The sequence below is a fragment of the Micropterus salmoides genome, unplaced genomic scaffold (genome assembly GCF_014851395.1).
Source record: "Micropterus salmoides isolate LMB-PRFRI ecotype aquatic unplaced genomic scaffold, ASM1485139v1 Ms_hic_scaffold_11, whole genome shotgun sequence".
Lineage (NCBI taxonomy): Eukaryota > Metazoa > Chordata > Actinopteri > Centrarchiformes > Centrarchidae > Micropterus > Micropterus salmoides.
The window spans coordinates 30,401,056-30,425,006 of record NW_024040152.1 but is presented as its reverse complement, the minus strand read 5'-3'; the positions used below and the strand labels follow the sequence as shown (position 1 = coordinate 30,425,006).

The following is a 23,951-nucleotide window of genomic DNA, read 5'->3' as shown; positions in this document are numbered from 1 at the left end:
TAAACATGATGAAAAGGAGAAGAGAGAAGAGGAAAAGAGAGGAGGGAAGGAGATGAAAAAAAAAAAAAAAGAGTGGAGGAGAGGACATAAAAGGAAAGGAGAGGAAAATAGGGGAAGACGGGAGAGGAGAGGATAGGAGGGAGGAAAGTAGAGGAAAGTTGGAGAGGGGAAGTAAAATAAAAGAAAGGAAAGAAAGCAGGTGAGGAAAGAAAAACATAAAAGCAAAAGAAAAATTGAAGAGAACAAAAAAAAAAAAGAAAATGAAGGTGAGGAGAGCAAATGAAAAGAAAGGGAAGACGAAAGTTGCATCAGAAAATGATATAAGACATGAAGGCCAAGAAAGAAAAAGAGAGCAAAGAAGATGCAAGTGATTACAACAAAAGATACATGGTAAAACCACATTGTTATTGTACTCTCTTCTTTCTCCCACTGAGCTTAGCGCTAAATTGGTAGCAGAGAAGCCCTGCTGTGCTGGTTTAGCAGCCAGTGAGCAGCGAGTAGTTGAGGACTACAGGGATTAGGCACTAAGCATGATGAATAGACCAACTAGAAAGGCATTCCTAGCCTAGTTTGTGGTCTGTGTTATTGTTAAGCCCATTGCCCACTATTTCGTTTTTCTAAGCTTTAAAAAAAAAAAAAAGTTTTTTCAGTCAATTAGTGGCAACTGGCAAGCTCTGCCATCCTTCTTTAAGAGGCAGAAGGCTCATTAAATGACATCATCACATTGTTGCTCTCTTTGGGGACAAGCAGCAGATGAAAGCGAGAAGGGAAACCTGCATCCAATTCTGGGTGTTTGTCTAATGTCCCTATGAAGTGCCATTGCCACATGGTGAGAACGGAGGAGGGAGAAAGGGGGAGCAACATGATCTGATGGAAAACGGCTTACTACATTTGAGCAATGAGTATGTGTGGAAGTGCTAGGGTGGATGTGTGTGAGTAATGCGCATAGGGAATATACTTTGTGTATGAAGCTTTAGAAACTTCAGCAGGACAGGAAAGACATGATGCAGGGCCATACACATACATGAAAATACAAACACATACTCAGCCCTTATGGTTATGCGGTAGGAGTGAGAAATTGAATCTATGGGCCCAGGATTTACACAATTTCAGTGGTTTATAGAGAGCTGGAGCTAGATGTTAAGCTGGTGAGGACTTAAGAGACTGAGCAGGTGTTGTGATGTATGAAATATTAGCCTTGTATGGCCTGAGACATCTCATAGGTTCCAGCACTATGCCAGCACAAGCAGTTGTTTTACATAACGGCGGAGAAAAATAAACAGATTCTGTGTGCCTTTATGCACAAAATAACCCAGAGTTGACATGATTGACGTTATTTCATTAAGTCAAAAAAGAAATCCTCTGCACTCTTGGGAAACTTTCTCTGAGTCACACTACTGAGGTTTATATTGCATCTCTGTGTGCATGATGGTTTGAAAACAGTGTGATTCATTCTGTGCGCAGAGAGAGGAGACAGCATGTTTATTTGAGCAGCAATGCACCTTACCTGGTCATCGGTTCCCAGTGCATGGTAAGTCAGCAGAGGCCTGTACTGTATCATGTAAGGAGTGTTGTTGACAAAAATCGTTCTGTCCTCTATGTGTAGGATCTGGATGCCGTGTCTCACCACGGACGACACGCAGAACTGACACAGCTACAGAGGAAACAACAGACACTGAGTCGCCCGCTATAAAAGATAACTTGTTGCAGTAATTATAAATATTACACAGTATTAAACACATGTAAACTACATTATATTTTATTGTACCGAACACAGATAATGTAAAATCCTTTGACTTTCCACAGATAACATGCAAAACCTAAAATTGTATTACTTCTTTGTTAAAAAAGTAAAAAAAAAACATTTGTTAGTGAATACCATTAGTACTCTATTTTAGTATGTTGCCTTTTTCTTGTTTTACTTTGCCCAATTATCCACACCCAGTGCCTTGTCACAGAGAAGCTTCTTGACTGCCTCAGTGACCTCCGCCAGGGAAATGGGTGAGGCTTCCCCTGAGTCTTCCGACTCTGCTTCCTCTAACAGAGGACGTGTTGGCTGGGTCCCTCAAAATGCTAACCCCTCCTGAGTTGTTCAATGGTTTGCCAGAACTTCCTTGAGGCCAGCCGAAAGTCCTTCTCCATAGCCCTCCCTAAACTCTTCCCACATCCAGGTTTTTGATTCAGCAACTGAAGAAGCTGCAGCCCTTCTTCTGGCCTCCTGGTACCTGCCTGTTGCTTCAGGAGCGAACCCGAAAGGCCTCCTTCTGCCAGCCGCCTCTACAGGCTTTGAACATGGCCCACTGGGATACAATGCCCCCAACCTCCTAGGAAGATCAGGCAGGCCGTTCCTCCCACTAGGGAATCAGGGCCCACAGTCTGCAGTGCAGTTAAAACACTTCACTGATAAACCACAGAACTGTAGAGTAACATAAGGCTTTATGATCAAAGAAAGCGTTTATATCACTCGCACTCCCTCTCTCTCGCTCGTCCACATCACCCCCACCCCCCCTCCCAAACTCTGTGTCTTAGCATCATTTTTTATTTTAATGCATCATTCATTTACCATTAAAATAGCAAAATAGCCTGACTTCTAAATGGACTGGGAGATGCCTCTGATTGGTTTAATCCATGTTTCGCACAAAACACACCTACGATTAATTAGAGACTATACTTTGCGCTCAGAATATGCGCCATTTAACTAGCAAAAGAGGAGACACGCCCTAATGCACTTGCAGAATGCACTTTTAGACCATGCAGTATAGACTTTATGAATAAGGCCCCTAAAGTTTGACCATTGTTTCCCTCACCTTCTGTCTGCCAGGGACGGCTCCCAGTGTGATGTCGGCCTCTACGTATCCCTCCTCGTCCAGAGTGACCACCTCTGAGCTTGATCCCTCCTTCCACCGAGGAGAAGTCAGGTCATGGACCAGTTTAAGAGCTGTAGACTTGTGTACCGTGTTAGTGTGGGCCCAGTAGATGCCAATCTGGAAGGGTTCCTGGATGGTGGAGGACAATGAAAGGGCAAGGAGGAGGGGAGCCAATCAGGATGGGAAGTAGAAAATGAAATAGAGATCAAATCACTATTTTTGACAAAATTTACTATTAAAATTGACTGCATTTGATTGCATTTTGGAAACAGTCACATGCTAGGGTCAACTGTGGATTCATTATCAACAACTCAACACAATGTTCCTGACAGTGTCCATATTCCCTGCACAGCATTTCAAATAATCCTGGAACTGAGGAATATACATCTTCCATTACTGTTGGCTTTGTTAGAACATAATTTCAGTGTCCCACAGATGCTTGAGTGACACACTGATTGTTCATCTGGCTGTGCAGCTCCGCAGCATAATAAAACATGCCGATCAAACACCAGTCTTCTCCCATAAACCGATCAACTCTGAAAGAGTCGCAACAGAGACCAAATCTTCTCTCCACTCCATGTGCCACGATAGAAAGCAGGGTGTTATGGAAACAATGCTTTATTTGTTTCTATTTCACAGGCTATTACACATTTACTACTTTTTATTTTGTTTCTTTGTGCTGAACCATATCAGCACTTGTTCTTTGATACGTTGCCTTCCCGCTTAGTCCTGGGTTAGTGGCAGAAAAATCTGTGTATGTGTTATGTTCCACTGGGAGAAAAACCATCTACAGACGCTGCCTTGTGATCTCAGAAGCCAAGGAGAAGACATGCCCACAGTGTAGGGTGACAGATCTTGGCTGCAGATAAAGACTTAGGCAGGGAGTATTGTTCTGGCGAATGATCTCAGGTTTTGTGCTTATTAGTCAAGACTGAAATAAAGGAAAGAGCTAGTTGCTGTCATGCCACAAAAAAGACAGACTTTCAGTTCTTCACCTAAAGACAAAATTCATGTTCAATGCAATAGGAAGAACACTGCAGATCACACAATGACTACAATTTGTGAAGTCTTTCAGAATCAGAATTACTTTAACTGGCAAAATTCCTTTGGTTTTACTAAATGACCTGAGATGAAACATTTGAAAGTTGACATTCATGCAATATATACTACAAATATGAAGTTCAGTTTTCTTGTGAAGAGGAGGATTACTCAGCATGCAAAACTGTTGTATCTTCTGTGGCTGTGGAGGGAGATTTTTAAAAAGTCTGAGAAAATAACCCCGATGACATCATTACCTTGATTTGGGCTTGATGACTGTAAGTCTTAAACAGAAAGCCTATGTTACAAACTGAAGGCATGGAGTTTGGAAGAGATGGTGCATTTACCTGGCAGGGGAAGTCTAAGAAAATGTGCTATTAAGTTGTCATAATAGGTCCTTTGCAGGATAAATATACTATAGCTGGCACCCTACCTTGAAGTTGGGAGGTACAATGACCTTGCCGGCTGGTATCTGCAGTACGATGGTCTCTCCTTCAAAAAGCCAGAGGTCCCATTGGGAGTAGTTGGCCAGCAGGGCCCACGGCAGCAGCTCTACCAGCAGAGTGTTCAGGCCGGACTTCCAGCAGGATAACTTTACCTGCATGGGACTGTCCCACTGCGCAAGGGGCTCCAGCAATGACCTGTGGCACGATAAAACAACATTAAAGAAATCAGTCCTGAGCCAGTGGAAGATTAGATCTTTACAGTTCAATTATGCATAAATTATTAGCACAAACTGACTCAAACATGTAATCCTGACAGTGCTGATACCTTACTCAACATTTCTCTATCCACTGGGCTAGACAAGACTACGGACAAGCAGGCAGACAAGCTCAACAAATGTCTACTCTTCTGGGCTTTTCTCTAATTTAGGCCACTGCAGTACGGCTATGAGTGCATAAACACTTCACCCTAGACACATAGCTATAATGACATATATAGACACAGAGACACATATGCAGCTACCTGTAATACAGTATTGATAAACAACCATTACTGTCAGATCAACTTGGTAATAAAACTAATTTATGCTCAATCATGATTACTGTAAGGATATAATTTCCCCTGTCAGCTAATGTTATTTGGCTATGGACATGTTGTACACACTGCCAAACAGCAGTATACAGCCTTTAACAGGAATTCAAATGGGTCGTATATAAACAAACAATTCTTATACTGTTATACAATGCAGACCGTTGACACACCGGCAGTCAGTCAGGCTAAACAAATACATAGCAAGAAAAGGTCTGCAAACAAGTTATGCAATACAATCAGATACAAAGAACAGATGACAAGACATCTGGGATCATGGACATGGAGATACAGACAAACAGGCATATAGACAGATACACACCACCATTTTTCCACCAATTCACTGACACAGCAGTCATTTCATGGTAATCACAGTCTTGTGAACCCTAAACAGTGCGCAGTGCCAGAAGAGAGCCAAACAAACAGTTCTCTCAGACTTACTCTGAAGTTCAAAGCCATCAAAGGCGACCCGGTCTTCCCACTCCCCCAAGGCCGCCTTGGCTCTGCGCAGCCTACCAACCTGCCATCTCAAACTTGTCATGTACCCAAAGACTCCTTGCTCTGAAAATGGGCTTAAGTTCGCACTGAGAATAGTTTTTCATTATCATTTACTAGATGAAACATCTAGTAAAGATGAACAATCAGTGTGTCACTTAGTGTGTAGCTTAATAAGACACCGACCTTGAGGCTGAGGGACGCAAAGTGCAGGGCTCATAAATCACATTACAGAGCTCACAAAAAGGTAACTGAAAGAAAGCAGCTTCTGTCAAAACCTGCCAACCCTGGAGCTGAGGGTTTTAGATGTGTGAATTTTGAGAAGCACACTGCTGAACACACACACACACACACACACACACACACACACACACACACACACACACACACAGCCTGCAGCCAGAGCATACCCTACCCCCAACCACTACAAGATGTTTGTTTAATGATTTTGGAGGTGACTCTTTGCCATTAAAACACAACAGAGAAAGAAAAATAACATTTACCACTTTCAACTTCCTCTACCCCTTTAAGACACAATATTTACACACTCCCTGCCGAGGAGTTCAGTTCGTTTGCCATGGAGACAGAAACCTCTCTCCAAACAGCAAACTGTATCACTGTTATCAACATTAAGACAAAATATACAAATTAAACTGCGGCTTTCACTTGCTGTCCAAATTCTGAGTGTGTTTAGAAATAGTAATCAGTGCTATTAATCCTCTAATGACACTTTTTTCTCTTACTCTACCATTTTCCCCCTCATGCTCCTGAACAATAACGCAGGCGATTTCTGGGTTTCAGACAAACCAATGAGGAAATGTGATTTGGCCTTGGGCTTTTCTTTCACAGGGATGGATTGCAGGGAAGAGAGAAGGCCTGACTGGCAGAGAAACCTGACACCAAACCGCAAGATATCAGCCCTCCACTGAGACGCAATGCGTGTGACATTTAAAGGTGAGCGATGTGAACGGTGGTGTGCACATGTGCTGGGCAACAATCTCGTGTGTGCATTTGCGTATGTATAGAGAGCAGAGAAACCCAGGCAACCACAGGCAGACATATGGCTCACATGTCCAGCAGATCCACTGGGACTCTTTTTAACTGAGAGATGTGGGAGAGCATGTGGTCTTTTACCGCTGCTATCAAGATGTGATTGCTTTGTGACAAAAGATGATTCCCAGAGTGACATTTGTGGACAGCTTCGAATGTGTGCTGCCCAATGGTATACGTAAACTCATGCACAGGCCGCATACGCACACATGTGCACACATACATTATATACAGTATACACACTGTACACTCTGTAAAGCTGTGCCAAGTTTTAACTGGATGCAAGGCCCTGTGACTTGTGTGAGAAAGTGGGACTGTGACAGATTGACAGCCTAAATCTCCGGTCTGTGGGGAAGGCAGCGGGATCCCTGCTAACGTCTGATGCATGGCTCTGCATTGTCTTTGCAGTTAACGGTTTTATGATGTGAACAAAGCGTCTGCAATAAAGAGAAGCCTCCCTCATTAAAGGGCCTGCTTGCACAACTTTATGCTTTGAGGAGGGATGCAGTATGAAGCCTACTATTTGAAAAATCACTCTGGTGGGTCTTGATGAAATTTGTGTTATGAAATCATAACAGCCAGATTTAATGCTTGCCGCAGAAGTGCTATAACAAAGACGGAGAAGAATTATAGATGTTGACTTATTGCAAAGGATCCTGAGGTGTCATGGTGTCTTGAGGGGATGAAGGCTCGTACGCGCATGATGTTGTGAGTGTGAATCATTCATTATTTATCTATCCTGGCTTCACCTTGTTAATCCTAATCAAGTGCATACAGGCTCCTCAAGATTTTATTTTAAAAAAAGACATTCAATACTAATCATGAAAGGAAAAGCACTAAAGATTTAACATATTTTTAATCACTATGATTTTCATTTTTTTGTAGACACAACTTCCTATTTGTTTTAATTACAAAGACACATTCTCATAAAAGCAGGGCACAGAACAGGCAACAACTACTGTGAAGTACCTCTCAGTATCTTTGGTCACATAGGGCCACGCTGGCTCATTGGAGGTCTTCGGGCCATAGAAGTCAGCCAGGATGTGTTCCAAGTTGTTGTCATTTCCAGTCTTGCTCATTATCTGTTTGATTAGACTGGTGGAGATTGGTACAGCACAGTGGGAAGCATCTTCATCCTCCCTAAAAGACAAAGCACAGACACAAAATCTTTGTAGATTTCTCTAACAAGACATCCAAGCAGGCGCTGTACCAGCTGATGTCACTTATCTTGATTATCGCCTCCTCTGTGGTGGATGGTGCGATAAGTGAGTGCTGGAAATGAAAACCTACATACTCTTAGGGTCATAAAGGCACATGGTTGTGAACCACTGCTTTATATTTTGTTAGCAAATCTGGCTTGGAAGCATGTTTACTTATTCTATGCCAGAAACAATTCAAACATTTTTTATTTCACTATAGAACAAGACATCTCTTGACAGCAGCTGACTATTCCCATTGTTCTGTTCAGAACAATTAAACTGACCTCCAGCTAAACTCTGCTTTTACCCTGAAACCTCGTAGAGGGTTGAATCCATCTTTTGTTTTGGATTTTTCTTCCTGACATGCAGTCTTGCCTTACAAACACTAATTCACAAAGATCATAGAAAAAGCTAAACAGCAGTAAATAATCCTATTGGATACCTCAGCCCCAGACACTGGTCAATTATGGCTTTGCAACATGAAGAAAAAAATAATTAAATCACTGTAATAGCTCCTTCTCGTTGTCTGGGCAGCATCCAGTTCCACTTGGCTAAAGCAAAGCAGCCCCCTTACCCCAGAGCAGTAGTTTATTAATAGAGCTCATTGTGCTATAAAAGGAACACGGGGGATATTGCTTATGGATCTGGTGCAAGACAGAGTAGAGGGACAAGGTGTTGACAGGAAGCTTTTCATCCAGTGCAGTTCCTGAGGGGGTAACTGGAAGAGGCTTCTGATTGTAACCCTCAGCTTTCTAATGTGGTGGCCAATATGAGGAGAACAGGACATAACGGTTCTGGTTAAGACTTGTCTGTGTCTCTTGTGTTGCAGACCGCAGCTCTCCTCTCTACCTCGTCCATTAGTGCCCACAAGTATGTGTAATTACAGGAAAGAAAGACGAGCTGTTGACCAACGAACATTCAATATTGGATCTGTCCTAGAGGTCTGGGGTTGGGGGTCTTGTGTGAATGTTGATATATGTATGTGTGCGTAGGTGCATTTACAATTGTGGCTTGTAGTGTGTGTGTTTGTGAGGATGGGACGAGGGATGGATTGAGTTGGGGGTGCAAGGGAGGGGGAGATATAAGTTAGTGCGGTGAGAGGTGGTCTAGGCGGGGGACGGTTTGTAAACACAAGGAGCATTGTGGTTGCAATACAGAAAGACAAGACACTTGGTTGTTTCTGAGCTTGCTTTTTGTGCACATGAAAAGGATTTATCTACAACAACAGGGGCCAAATATATCCCCAGTCACCGAATGGCCACTGTGGTTCCTTTATGGCAGCTGAAATCAAAACAAACTTTGTGACCAGATATCTAAACACACAACGGTTACAGCAAAAAATTCTCTCAGGGGGAGTCAATTACACTCAATGTTTACTCTGTTTATTCAGATCACCACTAGTTGCTACCAAAGGGGTGATTTTTCTTCCATGGACTTTCATAAAACAACATAGATTACAGATGTACAGATAACAAATACAGTAGGAAGAACAACAACACTGTATGTACATGTGGTATTTATTTCCCCCGGGGCCACCCATACTGAAACATAAACACTCATGTTCCTGAAAGACACTTTGGACTAAAGCATCTGCCATTTATATGTTTTCACATGACACAAGAGGTAGCATGGTGATGTTATTAGACTATATAACCTGCAGATAAATTACAAATAAATGGCATTTCCGCAACTAAACATTTTGACAACTGATTCAGCTTAGTGGAGCCTTCTGTGAAAAACTGAAAAGCTGTCTCTTACAAGAGGATATGGACAATATGAGAAAGTGTGAACACACACTGACAAACTGGGACAGAGAAACAGGCGTAGTAATGATGTATGTGACAGACTCTGCCCATGATGAAGTGGCCGCTGTCACACTTACACTGGCACATAGCTAACCAAGACAATGACAGACACAGACCACACACAGATTCGAGGACACATGTGCACATACACTACTCATCCATCCACCCACGCAAACATGTGTGCATACACACACACACACACACAATCATCTTCACACGCACAAACACGGAGCCAATATGGGGCCAAAAACCTGCTCTCTGTTAGGGCTTGTATCTAAATGAGGTGTAATTATGGTCCAACCTGACATGTTGGAATTGGAGCTGTGTCTTAGTTTATGTCAAGCTGACTTCCTGTTCCCCTGAAATGTGACTGAATTCCCCTGAATCATGTCTTCATGCTGGCTCAAACCAGAATGTGGTGTGAGAGAATCTTAAGTAGGTGTCTCTCCATCTTTGCTAAATGGAGGCATAAAAAACCCATTACAGAAGACCAGAGTCAGACTCTGTCCTTTGCAACACAGTATGAGCTGGTGGCTGATGACATAATATAACACTGGTGTGAAAGAACAAAATTGTCCAGTGAATTGGTCCTGCTGATCTGCAAGCATGTTGGTTATGAGCAAATAGCGAGAATAGAAACACAAGAACTGCCACAGATGAAGTGGCAGATGAAGGTCTGCATCAGCCATGAGGACAGACTGAGTTGTTTTAATATATCATGATACGTGTAGAAAGGTATTGTGGGTCATGTAGATTTTTGTACTTGATTTTGCAGATAAGTTATTTTTTAATACATTGTAGATCTACCTTACCTTGTAAATATGGGGCAATACTATGTAGTAGATGGTCTTAATGTATTAGAGCTCAAACAGATCAGTTTCTTTTTACCTGGCCTGGAAGGTGAGGTGGTGGGTAAGGTCAGCCTCAGTGTTTAACAGGGGCTCCTGGTGGCCCTGTCCAGGTATCAATTGGCTCTCTCTCAGTCCTAGACTCCTCTTCTCTATATGGACGATGACTGGATCTGGCAAGTGGCTCCTCATGACATACAGCGGACTGAAAACCACCTGAAACAGGGGATTCATACACAACAACCATCAGTGAGACATACTGCCATAACAACCAGACTATATAAAATAAAAAACTACCTAGCTGCATGTGAGCTTGTGCGCACAGAATACTCACCACTCTCTGCTGCATGTGAGAGTCAGGTTCAATTGTAATAAGAGTACACCACACATAGAGCAAAGAACCACTGGAGCAAGGCACCTGAAAGAGACAAAGTGGCTGTTATTGATAGTTTCATTAACTATAAACGCAACTGTCCAAATCAAAATGTTTTAAAGAAAGATATTCATAGAGAAGTCATTCTGTGCTTGAGAGCATGTGGTGTTTTCAGTAAGTCTCAAATCCTTCCATTATCGCAAAGGGTTAATAAGTAAAAGATTGATCAAGGGCACTCAAGGGAAACATGTTTGTATTTGTTTGTGGTTAGCATGTAAAATATGGATATCTGATGCCTTTGTTGCCCCTCACTCACTGTTTATTGCCTCCACCAGTAACGCATTATCGTGTTTTGTCCTAAAAAACTTTGTTTCTTGGCTTCTTCCAGTAGTTAAAAGTTAAATCTCCCTAAAGCCCTGCAACACAATATCATGGCTGAGGCGACTGACAACTGCTGTTATCTGTGCCAGATAATGGGCCATTAGAGGCAGTTAAATCTTAGCAAGATTTAAAGGCTGAGAATGTGCCCACTGAAGGCTGGGCGCTCCTAATGTGTCACTGGTGTTTGTCCCATTTACTCCTCGCTCCTCATTAAAGACTTGGGATGCCAAGGCACATTACAAGTGGTCTAGTTTATGACAGACTAGGGACTTCATTTACTGGTGGGGACAGCAGAGTGGAGAAAAGAGACAGAACGAACATACAGTTTTAATACAGTGAGCATTGAAAAACAGCCTTGTTAGGATGAGGGAGTGAAGCTTTGGTAAAAAGATACTCTATAGGCCTGATCCACCAAAAACACTCACCACTGGGATGAGGTCAAGACGACCTGTACTTTGTCAAAAGTAAAGGATAAGGGCAAAAAAAAAGTTGTTGAAAATAAGAGTAGGGAGGATGAAGGTGAGATATGAGGAAGAGGAGTTACTTCAGATGGATTACTGATACAGATAATCAGAAGACTGATGAGGAAAGAGACAGGGGAGAGAGTTAGATGGTGGAACAGGTGGACAAGCTGAATGCCAGAGAATGAAGTAAATAAAGAAGAGGAGTTAACAACTACAAGACAGATGAGCGAGCCAGTGTGTGGGCGAGAGAGTAAAAGAAAAGGAGGAAACGAGAGAGTGAAATAGCAGGAGACAGACGGAGATACAGAGATCTAAGGACGCAGCTACTAGTCCAGGCAGCTCTCTCAGTCGGAGCCAACCCTCCATATGTGTAATGAATGGCTGATCTGAGGAGAAGAGATAACAGAGGAGGTTGGAGAGGAGTCAAAGATGTTAAGACCCACGCACAGAAGCTGGAGCTACAGAATGGCATGGGGTCTCTAAAGGAAAAAAAAAACAAAGAAAGAGGGACAGACAAAGAAAGAGGGACAGACAAAGACAGGGAACGAGACAAATACAGAACAAAACCAGCAGGGGTGGAGTGAAGGAGTGGTTGTCTGGCACTAATCCAGCGGTGTGAAAGTGCCTTCAAAGCCTCTTCCTGTGCCCACATATCAGCTAGTGTTTCCTGTCGATGGTTAGTGTTGTTATGAGAGAGCATAAACTGTATTTTCTGCCTCTCAACATGGTTGGTTATGGGTTGGAGGGCCTTTGTAAGCCTATCTGAGGGGAAGATCTCAATCTGTTCTCTAACTGTGAGTAGCACCGTGGAAGCTCTGCCACTGTGGCCACCCAGGAGAAGAGGATCCGGCCACAGTTGGTGGTCCACTCACTAGCTTCAAACATGTGTGTAGATGGAGAATGAGCTGGAAGTAGTGGTGTACGCAATGTGTGCGTCTATCAGTGTTTGTCTGGCCAGCACATTCAACAGCTTGCATTTGCAATGAAACTACCTCCGTCTATACTCGTGTGCTTTTCAATCTGCCTGTATATGGTATCCATATCAAACATGAAAAATACTTATATAATATAATGTAGCCTATAACAGTAAAAAGCACCTAGACAGGTCTTTGGGAAATAGAAAATCACTGGCCAACTTGTGGCTATATTCAGCTTAAATGTTACGTAGTAGTGACTCCACAGTCTCAGTCCAAGTCTGCTTGTATTCCGATACCTGTACAACAGAGCTGCTGCTGCCCTTATCCCTCCTCTCCAGTTGAACATCCTGGGACCAGTCTTCATCTCCTTGGGCCCTCACACACAGCTCTGTCATCTCAGCGTCCTCCAGCACATAGGATGGCATCTTGGCCCCTGCCTCCAGACAGTCGCAGTGTTCCCTGACCACCGTCTGACTGTCAGGGCCCACATAGTGCTGCACCACCCGCAGCTCAATGTCCTGAGTCAGGTAGCTGCACATCACCTGCCGCCCACAGATTATTACCTGGAGAGCACAAGGTAACAGAGTCATCCTTAAGGTCACATTAATTACACATACTTTATCAAAAGGTTGCTTTATGTAGCCCGATTGCTGCCTGATAATTTACCAAGGTCACTGATCACTCCATAAACAGCATACACACACACACACACACACCCCCACACACACACACACACACACACACACACACACCACTTTTCCTTCAGTCTTACATCATGTACCACCAATATACATCCATACTTGGTTGTACTGATGGACACATATGTGCGCACGCATACACAGCCAAGCCACAGCCACCAGGGAGCTCTCATCTGGGAGTGACACATATAATTGTGCTTAGAATTGATTGCTCTCTGAGTGTGTGTGTGTGTTCGGAGAAAGTCTGTTTTAGAGAGAATATAAGAAAGATGTGGAGATTTGTTGGTTTTCTATTCTTTAATATCATTGTAATCTGTGCACCCTTTGGATAATGTAAGCAATTTGAAGTGTTGTTCACTATTATCATTTTACAGATCAATCAATGATCCTAAAATGATCAACAGATTAATTGATGATGACAGTAATTGTCAGTAGCAGCCTTAATACTCCTGTCTTCACATATGTTCTACCACAGACATCAAACTGTGCCCGGTGTGTGTGTGTGTGTGTGTACTTATATGGTATTCATATTAGGGAGATATTTTAATAGCAGGATGACCCCCTGCCCCCCAAAAAACACAAGATGAGGTATGCTCAAGCAGGCGGGAGCCAACTTCCTCTGTAGTGGCAGCCGCTGTCCCACTCTGAGGCTTTGTGTTGTGAATTGGATGTGACCAACGCTTATACCCTATCATTGGTTTGAATGGGAACAAGATGTAAGCAAAGTCTGGGACAGACAGGGGAAGGAATGTGAGCGGCCGAGTCTGTTTTGTCTGGAGGACAAGAGGGAGACATGTGCGACACTTGACACTGTTTACATAACAAAGTGTCAGCGCTATAATCTGATGGCATCACTGCATTTTCAGGAATACAACGACTCTGCCTTGTATTTGTGGAAAAATCCAAACATGATCCACCACCATTCTTGGTGTAAAAAGGCTAACGTGGCTGGTTTATGATTTGGTTTGTGCTGGTTTATGATTTCCTGTGATCTTCTTTGTGGATTGATGGGTCACATTGTGTTTTGGATGGCTTCAAGCTCATAAGCTTTTGTTTTACTGTTATAAAACAAATTACAAAAACTGACAAAAACAGAATACAGTCTTGTTGTTAGCCAAGCAACAACTAAATCATAACATACAAACTGAAAAAAACTGGAGATTCAAAAGTGCTCATCCCAAAATGAGCGCTGGGAAAAAGGCATGGCTTCCAAAGTGACACATAGCCGCCGTCAACAGGCATAATGCAGAAAACATGCTCCTGCTTTCTGTGTATTTCTGAACCACCACCAAGATTTTTTACAGATTAGCAGGATTATAATCTGTAAAATCAGTATAAATTATGGTTTTGTAAAAACTTTGTTCATTGATTTTATTACTGTGGTGAATTAAAAAGTGTTTCCTGTATTGTCTTGGATGTTCTGTTAATGAATGGGGGTTGGGTAACTCTATACATTGTCCCTCCTTTCCAAGGTAACAACAAGTTCTTGTTATAATTATTCTGATTCACCTTGATGCTGGTAGGAAATTTAAAATGTTTAGCTTTTTGTATGCAAGATAATTCTTACTAGGAAATACCAAACATGACAAATCTGTGACAACTGAGCAAACTCCATCCAGTACCGACGACAAAGACTGAAGTTTGATGGGGTTGAAAGTGTGTTAAGATTGTTTTGTCAAAACAAACATTTTCCTATTCATGACTTATATTTTAAGTACTGTAGAAAACTAGACATTTATTTCATGTTGCTGAATTCAATTCAATATAAAATAGTGTGTATATTTAAATTTCCTGGATAGATAATGAAAGTATGTGTTTACAAAATTCCTCAAAGCTTATGTTTAAGAATTTAAGCATAATGTAAACCTGACAAACAAACAAAAGTTAACAACAAAACCACACGTCAATTCATACTGACTGTACCTGTTTCTGGACACCGTTGAGCTGGACCACCTTGATGATGAGTGATGCAGTGCGTCCTTTGTACTGAATGGTCCTCAGCAGAGTCCCTACGTTGTCCACACTGAAGGCCTCTGACCAGCGCCAGTTCCCCCATCCCTCAATGCAGATGTGCAGCAGCTGCAAGATGGGACAAAGCGGGATGTGAGCACACACACACACACACACACACACACACACACACGAGACAGAAGACACCAGACATCAGACATCAGAGGTTAGTTTTCTTGCCCTTTTATTTATCCCCAAGCAAAAAAGCAAGTAAACAACAAGATTCTTTGTTTAGAAGATTTTGGTAGGGGGGAGAAGGGAGACAACAAAGTTCCTGTTTACTGGTGCTGAACAGGCCTGCTGCTGTTGGAAGTAGAAATGGAAGGTCGCACACAATAAACTGGGTGGTGGAAAACAGCTGATGTGGAAGCTCATTATGGCTGCATGTGTGTGTGTGTGCTTGTGCGGTTAGATGTGGAAGGCTCTGTTCTGCACACGTCTAAATAAGAGGGAGAGAGTTTGGCTCTCAACCTTTAAAGCTCCATATTCATCAATTCAATGTGAAGCACGTCCATGTGTGTGTCTGGGTGGAAACACACAGACTTAGGAGGACAGCAATAAACAGATGCGTCCCATCTTTTGACATTCAAACAACTTTACAGTGGTGACAATCTTCTGACCATTTCCCACATAATTCCTTGTAATGTTGGCCAACAACATTGCAACAGGGCTGACAATATGTAAAGAAGCATGATTTCTAAAATAACTACATCTAAATTTGCCGACAGACAGGTGTTTTACATTCGTTTTTCGTTACACAACATCAGAGTGCACAAAACACTGACTTTGTTTTAAATAAAGTGTCATGAAGTGCATAATGCTGCAGCCATTGCTACGCGTCCACTCACAAAACATGCAGTTCAAAAGTGGGCTGGTTAAATGTCCATCCATGCATACCACACATCTGTGCTATAGTGAGGTCATACACAGACTATTTGTCCAGGATGCTGAGCACTACACATGACAAAGAAAACCATTTGTCAAACAATGTGAGTGTTGTCATGAGATTATGGTCACAATACAGGAGCAGAATCATAAATATGTAGGGAGAGCTAAAGCCTTCTCCCCTCCTGAGGCAGCGTACCTGACCTTCTACCTGAATGAACTTTGTGTGTCAGCCAACACAACTTCAAACTTTTAGCAGTTAGAAAGGCAGGGGCGAGAACGTGAGAAAGACAAAGAATGTATATGGGTGAAAGTGTCTAGAAAGACAGGGTAGGCAAGAGAGCGAGTGGTGGGGGTGGGGAGTTCAATACTCTCTCAGAGGAGTGGGGACCAGATTGAAACCCTGAAAAGCGCTTTTGAAGATTTACACTTTGGCTCGTTGTTTCAATGTGCCGAACATTTAGCCAATCTGTTTAAAGAAAAACAAATTATTCCTAAGGTCAAAGAGCACGGGGGGACCCTGGTCAAGACCTTCTATGTTTCTCTCCACCACAGTCTTTCCTCACTGTTTGAAGGCAGATTTCTTTACAATAACATTCTTAATCAAAGCCTGAATTCACTTTCTTCAAGATCATCCCTCCTCCCTGTCAGCAGACTGAAATGACATAATTTCTCAGATCTCCTGCTCAGTTGACTTGCTCACAGGGAAAGCGGCAGAGTGGTGTAAAGAGCCAGGTGGCGGACATTAAGATTAAGCCTAAGGGTGGAGAACCACTAGACGATTCCCTAAACCAGCACTAGCTTTATAATCACGACCAGTTAAGATCATGGTGGTTTGAAAACTTTCAAAATAACTATAATGTGGGATTTTCTGACATTCTGCTCCTACTCTCTCTTTAAGCGACCTGGTTCTGGATGAGATGAAAAACTTTAATTTTCCTTTAACTTCAAAATCTTCCTTAACTTCTTAGTATTGGCCTCGGTCGACGGTTTGATGATTTGTCAAAAATGTTTACGCACTAGAGTTTATTATGGTCAAAATGTATCGTAATGAACCCACTTTGCTGTGCCTCAGCACCATCTAAAGAGGACCAATTTGTTATTTCAACACTTCTCTCTCCTTTAACCTCTCGGTTCCTCCCTCTCTCGCTGCACACTTTATCACGCCTGTGGCTCAACTTGACCTTTAAAGGAGAAGTCATAATAATGTCTCGTCTCAAACTTCAAACAGAGACTGCGCTCTTGTTTTAATTCATCACTGCTCTGACTCAGGCAGTGGAAGAAAAAAACAAAAAACAGCAGTGACACAGATGAACTGGACACGTAGGACAACAAGAATGAAAAACAAGAAGCTGTTTTGCCTCTTTGTGACTTATCCAACTGTTGTGACACTGAGAAAACCCAGTCAGCCATATGTGGTGGTTTTATGCACATGGATTGAGGCTGACCTTACACTAGTAATATTAAACTGAATGAAGAACATAAGCAGAAATGTCTTTGAAGGAAGACAGGGCTTAATCAGGCAAAAATGCACAGATCACAATGTCCCCCAATTAGTCGGTTGAATTAAAGTCCACCTGAAAATAGCACTGATATGCCGATATACACTCTAAAGGAGTCCTCCTGTCAATACTGGCCATGAAGGGATCCCTTTCTAAAGCAAATTCAATATAAGGGATGGGGGACAAGATGTGCAAAGAAAATGCATTACAGAGCTAAGCTAAAGCTAATATAAGACTTCAGTTTGAGTTACACAAATAAAATGGGTATCCTCCAAAGTTGTGGTGTTTTAAGGCAGAAATTCCCACGTTATGTTACAGTTTCATAACGGGCGCAATAAGAAAGCACTGTCCATGGAAGCACATAGAAGGAATTAAAAAAGACTGAATCCCTGCAAGATAATGGCAAGATTTATCTAATTCACACTGCTGAAACCTCACATTAGCTTCAGATGAACTGCAGAATGCATGTTTGCCCAGTGACTGACGTTGAAATTGCTTTAGGAGAGGCTTTCTCTGCAGCCCGTACGCGCAGGAAGAACAATTTTAGCAACCCTTTCATTGTACATATGGGCATGTCAGCATTGTTTTAAGATAGACTTGAAATAATGTGAACCTATCCATTCACCCTGATGAAGAAGGTTATGATTTTATATATAATTTTGTACGGAAAGTTAATATTTATATACAGTAGGAGACAAAATGACAGTAGAGAGGGTCATACAGTCTGTCAACTGTATGATAAGTACAGGTCATTTGAAACTTAAATACAGTAAGTTCAGTTTTTCCATTTTGCTTGTGGTGTCCCCGGGCAAGTAAAGAAACCATAACATCACATCGGATTTCTAATTTGAAGATATCTAACCTCAAGAACCAAATTTATAAAATACCCCCGTGCCTTATATGAGACTAAAGCCCAATACCGCCTGCACCATATAATGGCCTGACAAGGTCACCATGCCAAGGTGAAATAAGAGGAAAGTATATGTAGCAAGTAAAATTGTAAATTCAAACTCATGAGAAACTACCATTGATAAATAAGTGCATTGTAATTATCAATAATATCCATATCAACTCTGTAAAATGTGATTCTCTTACTCTACTAATATGCTGAGAAAAACAACATTTTCAGCAAAAATAGCTTTCAGTTTGTAACCTCAGATGTGAAATTAAGTTTTTTTAATGTCATTTCCAAAGAAATCTTTTTAAAAACTCCTACACCCACTCAGAAACTGGAACAGAGTGTAAGATTTTTGTCCAAAACTAACTAAGAACCCATATGTCATATTAGGATCACTTACCAAGTTGGGTATTGAGTGTGAAAGTAATATAAATCTCAAACTCTTCTTTCTCTTAAATCCTCAGGGAGGGATTGTGATTATGGCTGGCTGATGTTGGACACTTAGTTTCCAGCACATTACTGGGCTCCAGCTTTTGTACCAGAGTGATCTGCATGGGGATTATGTTCATTGTGACTGCATTGTTCTTTCCTGTGTATTGTCTGTTTCACTGATAGTGTGCAGGAATTGACCAGGATAATGTTATACTGCTGCTTTTCTAATAACAACTCTGGCCACAAGCCCTGACATCAACAAAAGAAAAGCATTCATCCAAATTCTTTGGATGTATCTTGAGATGGTTTTGATATTTCAGTAAAAGACTTTAGTCAAACATATTTTCCATTCTTTAATATATTCAAACTAGGAATGATTTATCCCAATTCTAGACATAGATGAACCCACTACAAGTCAGTGATATGCCTTTTGGTCTGACAGTACATACCAGCCTTGTATCCTTATGAAGGTTTACAGTGACATGTTTGTTCAAATACACTAATATAACCAAGATACAGATGATTCATCTAAGTTCCATGGGGATGAATCATCTGATTGATTTGACAATGGGATTGTCCACTCCTTTTTAAACTGAATCGACTCCACTTTCCACAACTTTGGTCTAATGTCCACAGACAGACTGCAGGGCCACATCATCACAGGGACTGCTTGTCATGTAGTGGTCAAACATGGCAATGATGAAAGCTGAAGTTTGATATGGTTTGTATATGACTAAATTACCATTGGTTTACTGGCTTTGCCACAATACAACTTATTTAATAGAGCCTGCAGGTGTTTTTGAGTGTTGAGCACATACTGACACTTTGACACGTTTTCAAATCAAACAGTCTGCTGAAATTGTGACTAACCTGAACATAACAAGGAACACCTGTCTACTAAACCAAATATCAGGGGGTCAGAAAGATGATGTTAAAATCCACATAGATCATGTTGGACTGTCTTTTCACAAGATCATTACCACATGGATTTTTTGAATCCCCATCACCCAGATTTCCCAGTTGCTATGGAAACTAAATGCTTAACCCAAACATGGGACTGACACATTCAGAAATGGTGTTAACTTCTGAGAATTATCATCACCACCGGCCTAATCTGTAACTTATATTCAGTGAGTCAATCAACCAACCAAATTCCATCATCGGTACGATGTCATGTCTACTGCCTGCTTCATTGCTTAATCCTGTCCCGAGAGAAAATCAAGTTTCCTGTAAAAAACGGTAACACATCAGTCAGTCATAACCAAAGCAATGAGTCAAGTGTCTGCTTTGATAATGTGGATGTCAGGAAGCACGAAGGCCCCGGCAAAGATGGACAGAGTAACACATACAGTCGGACAGACACAAATTCGCCCTCTTTTTCACATGATTGTGAACACACAGACAGACAGACACACACACACAACAAATGCCCTCCAACCCTTGTCCCCCAGCAGACAGAACAAGTCACTCCTGCCACTGTAACCACTATCCGTCTATTGTCCTCTAGGAGGAATGTGCTTGGGTGCACATAACACAATTTAAATGTCTGTCCGCAATGAAGATCAGTGTTCCTGGATGCTACAAGGACGGGCTGACAAAGCCGCAGTGGTTATTGGTCGTCTACTCATTACTACCATTCCTTCATTCCATCTCACCCAGACTATAATAGCAGATTTGAGACTCTGAGAAATGGAGTAGAGGTATAAACAACACCAGTAGCTTTGCACACTAGTTTCTCAAAAAAGCTGCGGCAGGTCTTAGATGGTTGACTCCTACCCAATTCCACCCAAACAAGCTTTACATGTAAATTAAATGTTCAGAAGCTTAAAACAATTGCAAAATGATGTGAATTCACTTCCATAAAGAAAAGGTTTAAAAACAAACAAATATCTGCACTGTAATCTTCGGAAAGAGGGATGTGGAACAGAGTCTGGTCTGGTGAAACAACTTTGGGACCAGGGAGCTAACCCTAACCACCTAACAAATGAGAAACAGGTTTACACCCAGACAAAAACACAGAGTATGGATTACTTTGTCCTCTATAAAAGATTAGTATGGAAAGAAAAATGACAGTGGTAGAAAAAGTTGAACTGCACTGAGAGAAAAGAAACGACGTAAATGAGTTAAAGAGAGAACAGAGAGACACAACAGCATCCTTGCCAGGGCAGTGAGGGCTAACCCATGTAACATGAGGGAATTATGGTGGCTTTAACAGCTGTCTGCAATGCCTTTCTCCTGCTTGGCTCCCTCTCTCTGACAAAAGAAGCAAGGCAATGCAACATCAAAGCCCAGATTTGCAAGTCTAAGAAGCGGTTTTAGAGCTGGAAGAAGGTACAGAGAGACGGCATTGTGTGGGTCCGTGGTTGACAGAGGAGACGTTAAGAGGTTTATGCTTGACTAACACTGTCCTATAGTTCTCCCTCTGGTTTCTACCAAGGCATCTTAGACATCCAGGGCCTCAAGGGTTCCAGGAGATGCAGACGCGGCAAGTGTTTGCACCAAATGGAGGGAGCAGGACAAAAGGAGTACTGTCTGAAAGTACAGAGGTTTATAAACCGCATGGTGGGAGGGTGAAAGAGTCAGTGGTCGAGGACCCTTGGAAGGACAGAGACCTTCTCTCAGTCTAAGAACACAAAAATAAAAAACAAAAGCTTGCTCTGGGCATCAGTATTCATATTGCATACACAGACTACAGTATAGACACAGAAATACATATTTTCACCAACGGCATGTTCAGACTAATATCCACCCAAACTTCCATCCTTTCTACTTGCTTGTTCCTGTTCAAGGCAAGGCAAGTTTATTTGTATAGCACATTTCAACAACAAGGTAATTCAAAGTGCTTTACATAAAACATAAAAGCAACAGGGAAATATGTAAAAGTTACATTAAAAATTAATAAAAGTTACAGTGCAGTGTACATTCAGGGTTAAAAGAGTTAAATGGAAAATAAAAACAGGCTGAGGGGTTGAGCAAATAACTGAGTTACAATTATTCTGAAAAGAGAATAAACAGAGAAGTACACTTAATCTACTCTCTCTAGCTAGTCTGTACTCGGGTCCATAGCAATCTTTGGGTCCACTGAAACTGCAAAAACCCTCGGACATTACAGAGAAACCAGGACATGTCTGTCCGCAGGCCATTTTGATCCAGTTATACTCTGGACCCACTTGCGCGTTTACAGGTGGACAGAGGTTCCTGCAAATCACTCAGGCACGAGATTTAAGACCACTTCCTTCACTATGTTCAATCTCACTCTCATTATCTTTTCACTCAATTACCTACTCATTTCTCACCGTGTAAATATTTAATTAAAAGCAATGGCAAAAAGCTAAAAACACAGAAAAAGAACACAGGACAGTAACAGTTACAGTGCAGTGTAAGTTATCAATCTACTAGTTAAAGGCAGTGGTAAAAAGAAAAATCTTAAATATTTAATTAAAAGCAGTGGTAAAAAGAAAAGTCTTCAGTCTTAATTTAAAAGAACTGACAGTTTCAGCAGACCTGCAGTTATCTGGAAGTTTGTTCCAGATATACGGAGTTTAATAACTGAACGCTGCTTCTCCTGGTTTAGTTTTGACTCTGGGGACAGAAAGCAGACCTGATCCCAGACGACCTGAGAGGTCTGGATGGTTCATAACGAAGCAGAAGATCAGAAATGTATTTTGGCCCTAAATCATTTAGTGCTTCATAAACTATGATTTTGAAATCAATTCTTTGACATACAGGAAGCCAATGTAAAGACCACAGAACTGGAGTGATGTGATCCACCTTTTTGGTCTTAGTGAGGAGTCGAGCAGCAGCGTTCAGCTGCAACTGTCTGATGGATTTCTTAGGGAGCCTGTAAGGACACTGTCACAGTAGTCGAGTCGACTGAAGATAAATGCATGGATAAGTTTTTCCAGGTCCTGCTGAGACATAAGTCCTTTAATCCTTGATATATTCTTCAGGTGATAGTAGGCTGACTTTGTAATTGTCTTAATGTGGCTCCTCAAATTCAGGTCTGAGTCCATGACCACACCAAGATTTCTGGCTTGATTTGTGGTTCTTAACATTACAGATTGAAGTCGAGCACTGATTTTCAATCGTTCCAAAAACAATAACTTCAGTTTTATCTGTCTACAATGGCATGTGTTCAGGGTCACATGCCATTGTAGCCTATTCCGTACATTAACTGGCGATCAGTCAGTGTCTTGCATGGCAGCGCCACCACCATTAGTGAGAGTGTGAGAGAATGGGTGAATGAGAGGCAACACTGTAAAGCGCTTTGTGTGGTAATGGAGAAAAGCGCTATTAAATGCGCCCCATTTGCCATTTTACGTAAACACATTTGTCCAGACAAACACAAATATACAGACACACATACTGTATGTACAAGTAGACAAAAAGTGGTATGTTCTTGATCATAGGCTGACTAGGCAAGAGGCGACCTCAGTCACCCGCACCATGACCACAACTAGAGTGCTTCTAAACTACCAGCAAATGTGGGCTGACTGCAGTCTAACTCAGACAACGTGAATGCAATTAATGTCTCCAGTGGTTTGACAATGCAATGCATAGCTCAATGTAACACTTCACTACAGAGAGGATTGGTTCGCTACAATGAAACCACAAGCTCTCCCGCTAAAGAACAAATGCAGCACGGGTTAACCCTATACAGCTACTCCTAACCACAGAGTAGTAGATTGTGTAATGAAGCTGAAGCCCAGGAAATGTATAAAACATATCACGTTAATATGGCCATACACTAAAAACTTTTATTCTGCTTCCAACTTGGGCCAGTAACGGATGCGCATTAGCGTCTTTCTATGTTTCTGCATGGCTGACAGACCAACCACACATATGACACAAAAAATAGACTTTTAAATGTATGCTGCACAGAATATTTAAAATGTTAAATTCAAACAGTATTTTTAATGTGTGTGATGGTAAGAAAAATGTCCTCATAGTTTCACAGCCATGTCTTCTGAAATGCTTTCAGTGTGTAAATACAGCTGGGAAAGACGCCTTTCTGTGTCCCAGGTTGTCATGTGACCTGTAGTTCCTACTTTGGCCAC

General features: G+C 41.8%; 1 protein-coding gene across 3 annotated transcripts in view; it reads right to left on the bottom strand.

Annotated features, from left to right (window-relative positions):
• Window positions 1-23,951, bottom strand: part of LOC119898078 (vacuolar protein sorting-associated protein 13B-like) — a 323,319-nt gene that overhangs the window by 14,931 nt on the left and 284,437 nt on the right. For all 3 annotated transcript variants that reach the window (XM_038712226.1, XM_038712228.1, XM_038712227.1), the window contains 8 exons: window positions 15,091-15,246; window positions 12,766-13,032; window positions 10,669-10,752; window positions 10,375-10,550; window positions 7,452-7,622; window positions 4,339-4,546; window positions 2,808-2,996; window positions 1,508-1,654 (listed from right to left, as the gene is read on the bottom strand). In XM_038712226.1, coding sequence (XP_038568154.1) covers window positions 1,508-1,654; window positions 2,808-2,996; window positions 4,339-4,546; window positions 7,452-7,622; window positions 10,375-10,550; window positions 10,669-10,752; window positions 12,766-13,032; window positions 15,091-15,246 — 1,398 coding nt within the window. The remainder of the gene's footprint in view (window positions 1-1,507; window positions 1,655-2,807; window positions 2,997-4,338; window positions 4,547-7,451; window positions 7,623-10,374; window positions 10,551-10,668; window positions 10,753-12,765; window positions 13,033-15,090; window positions 15,247-23,951) is intronic.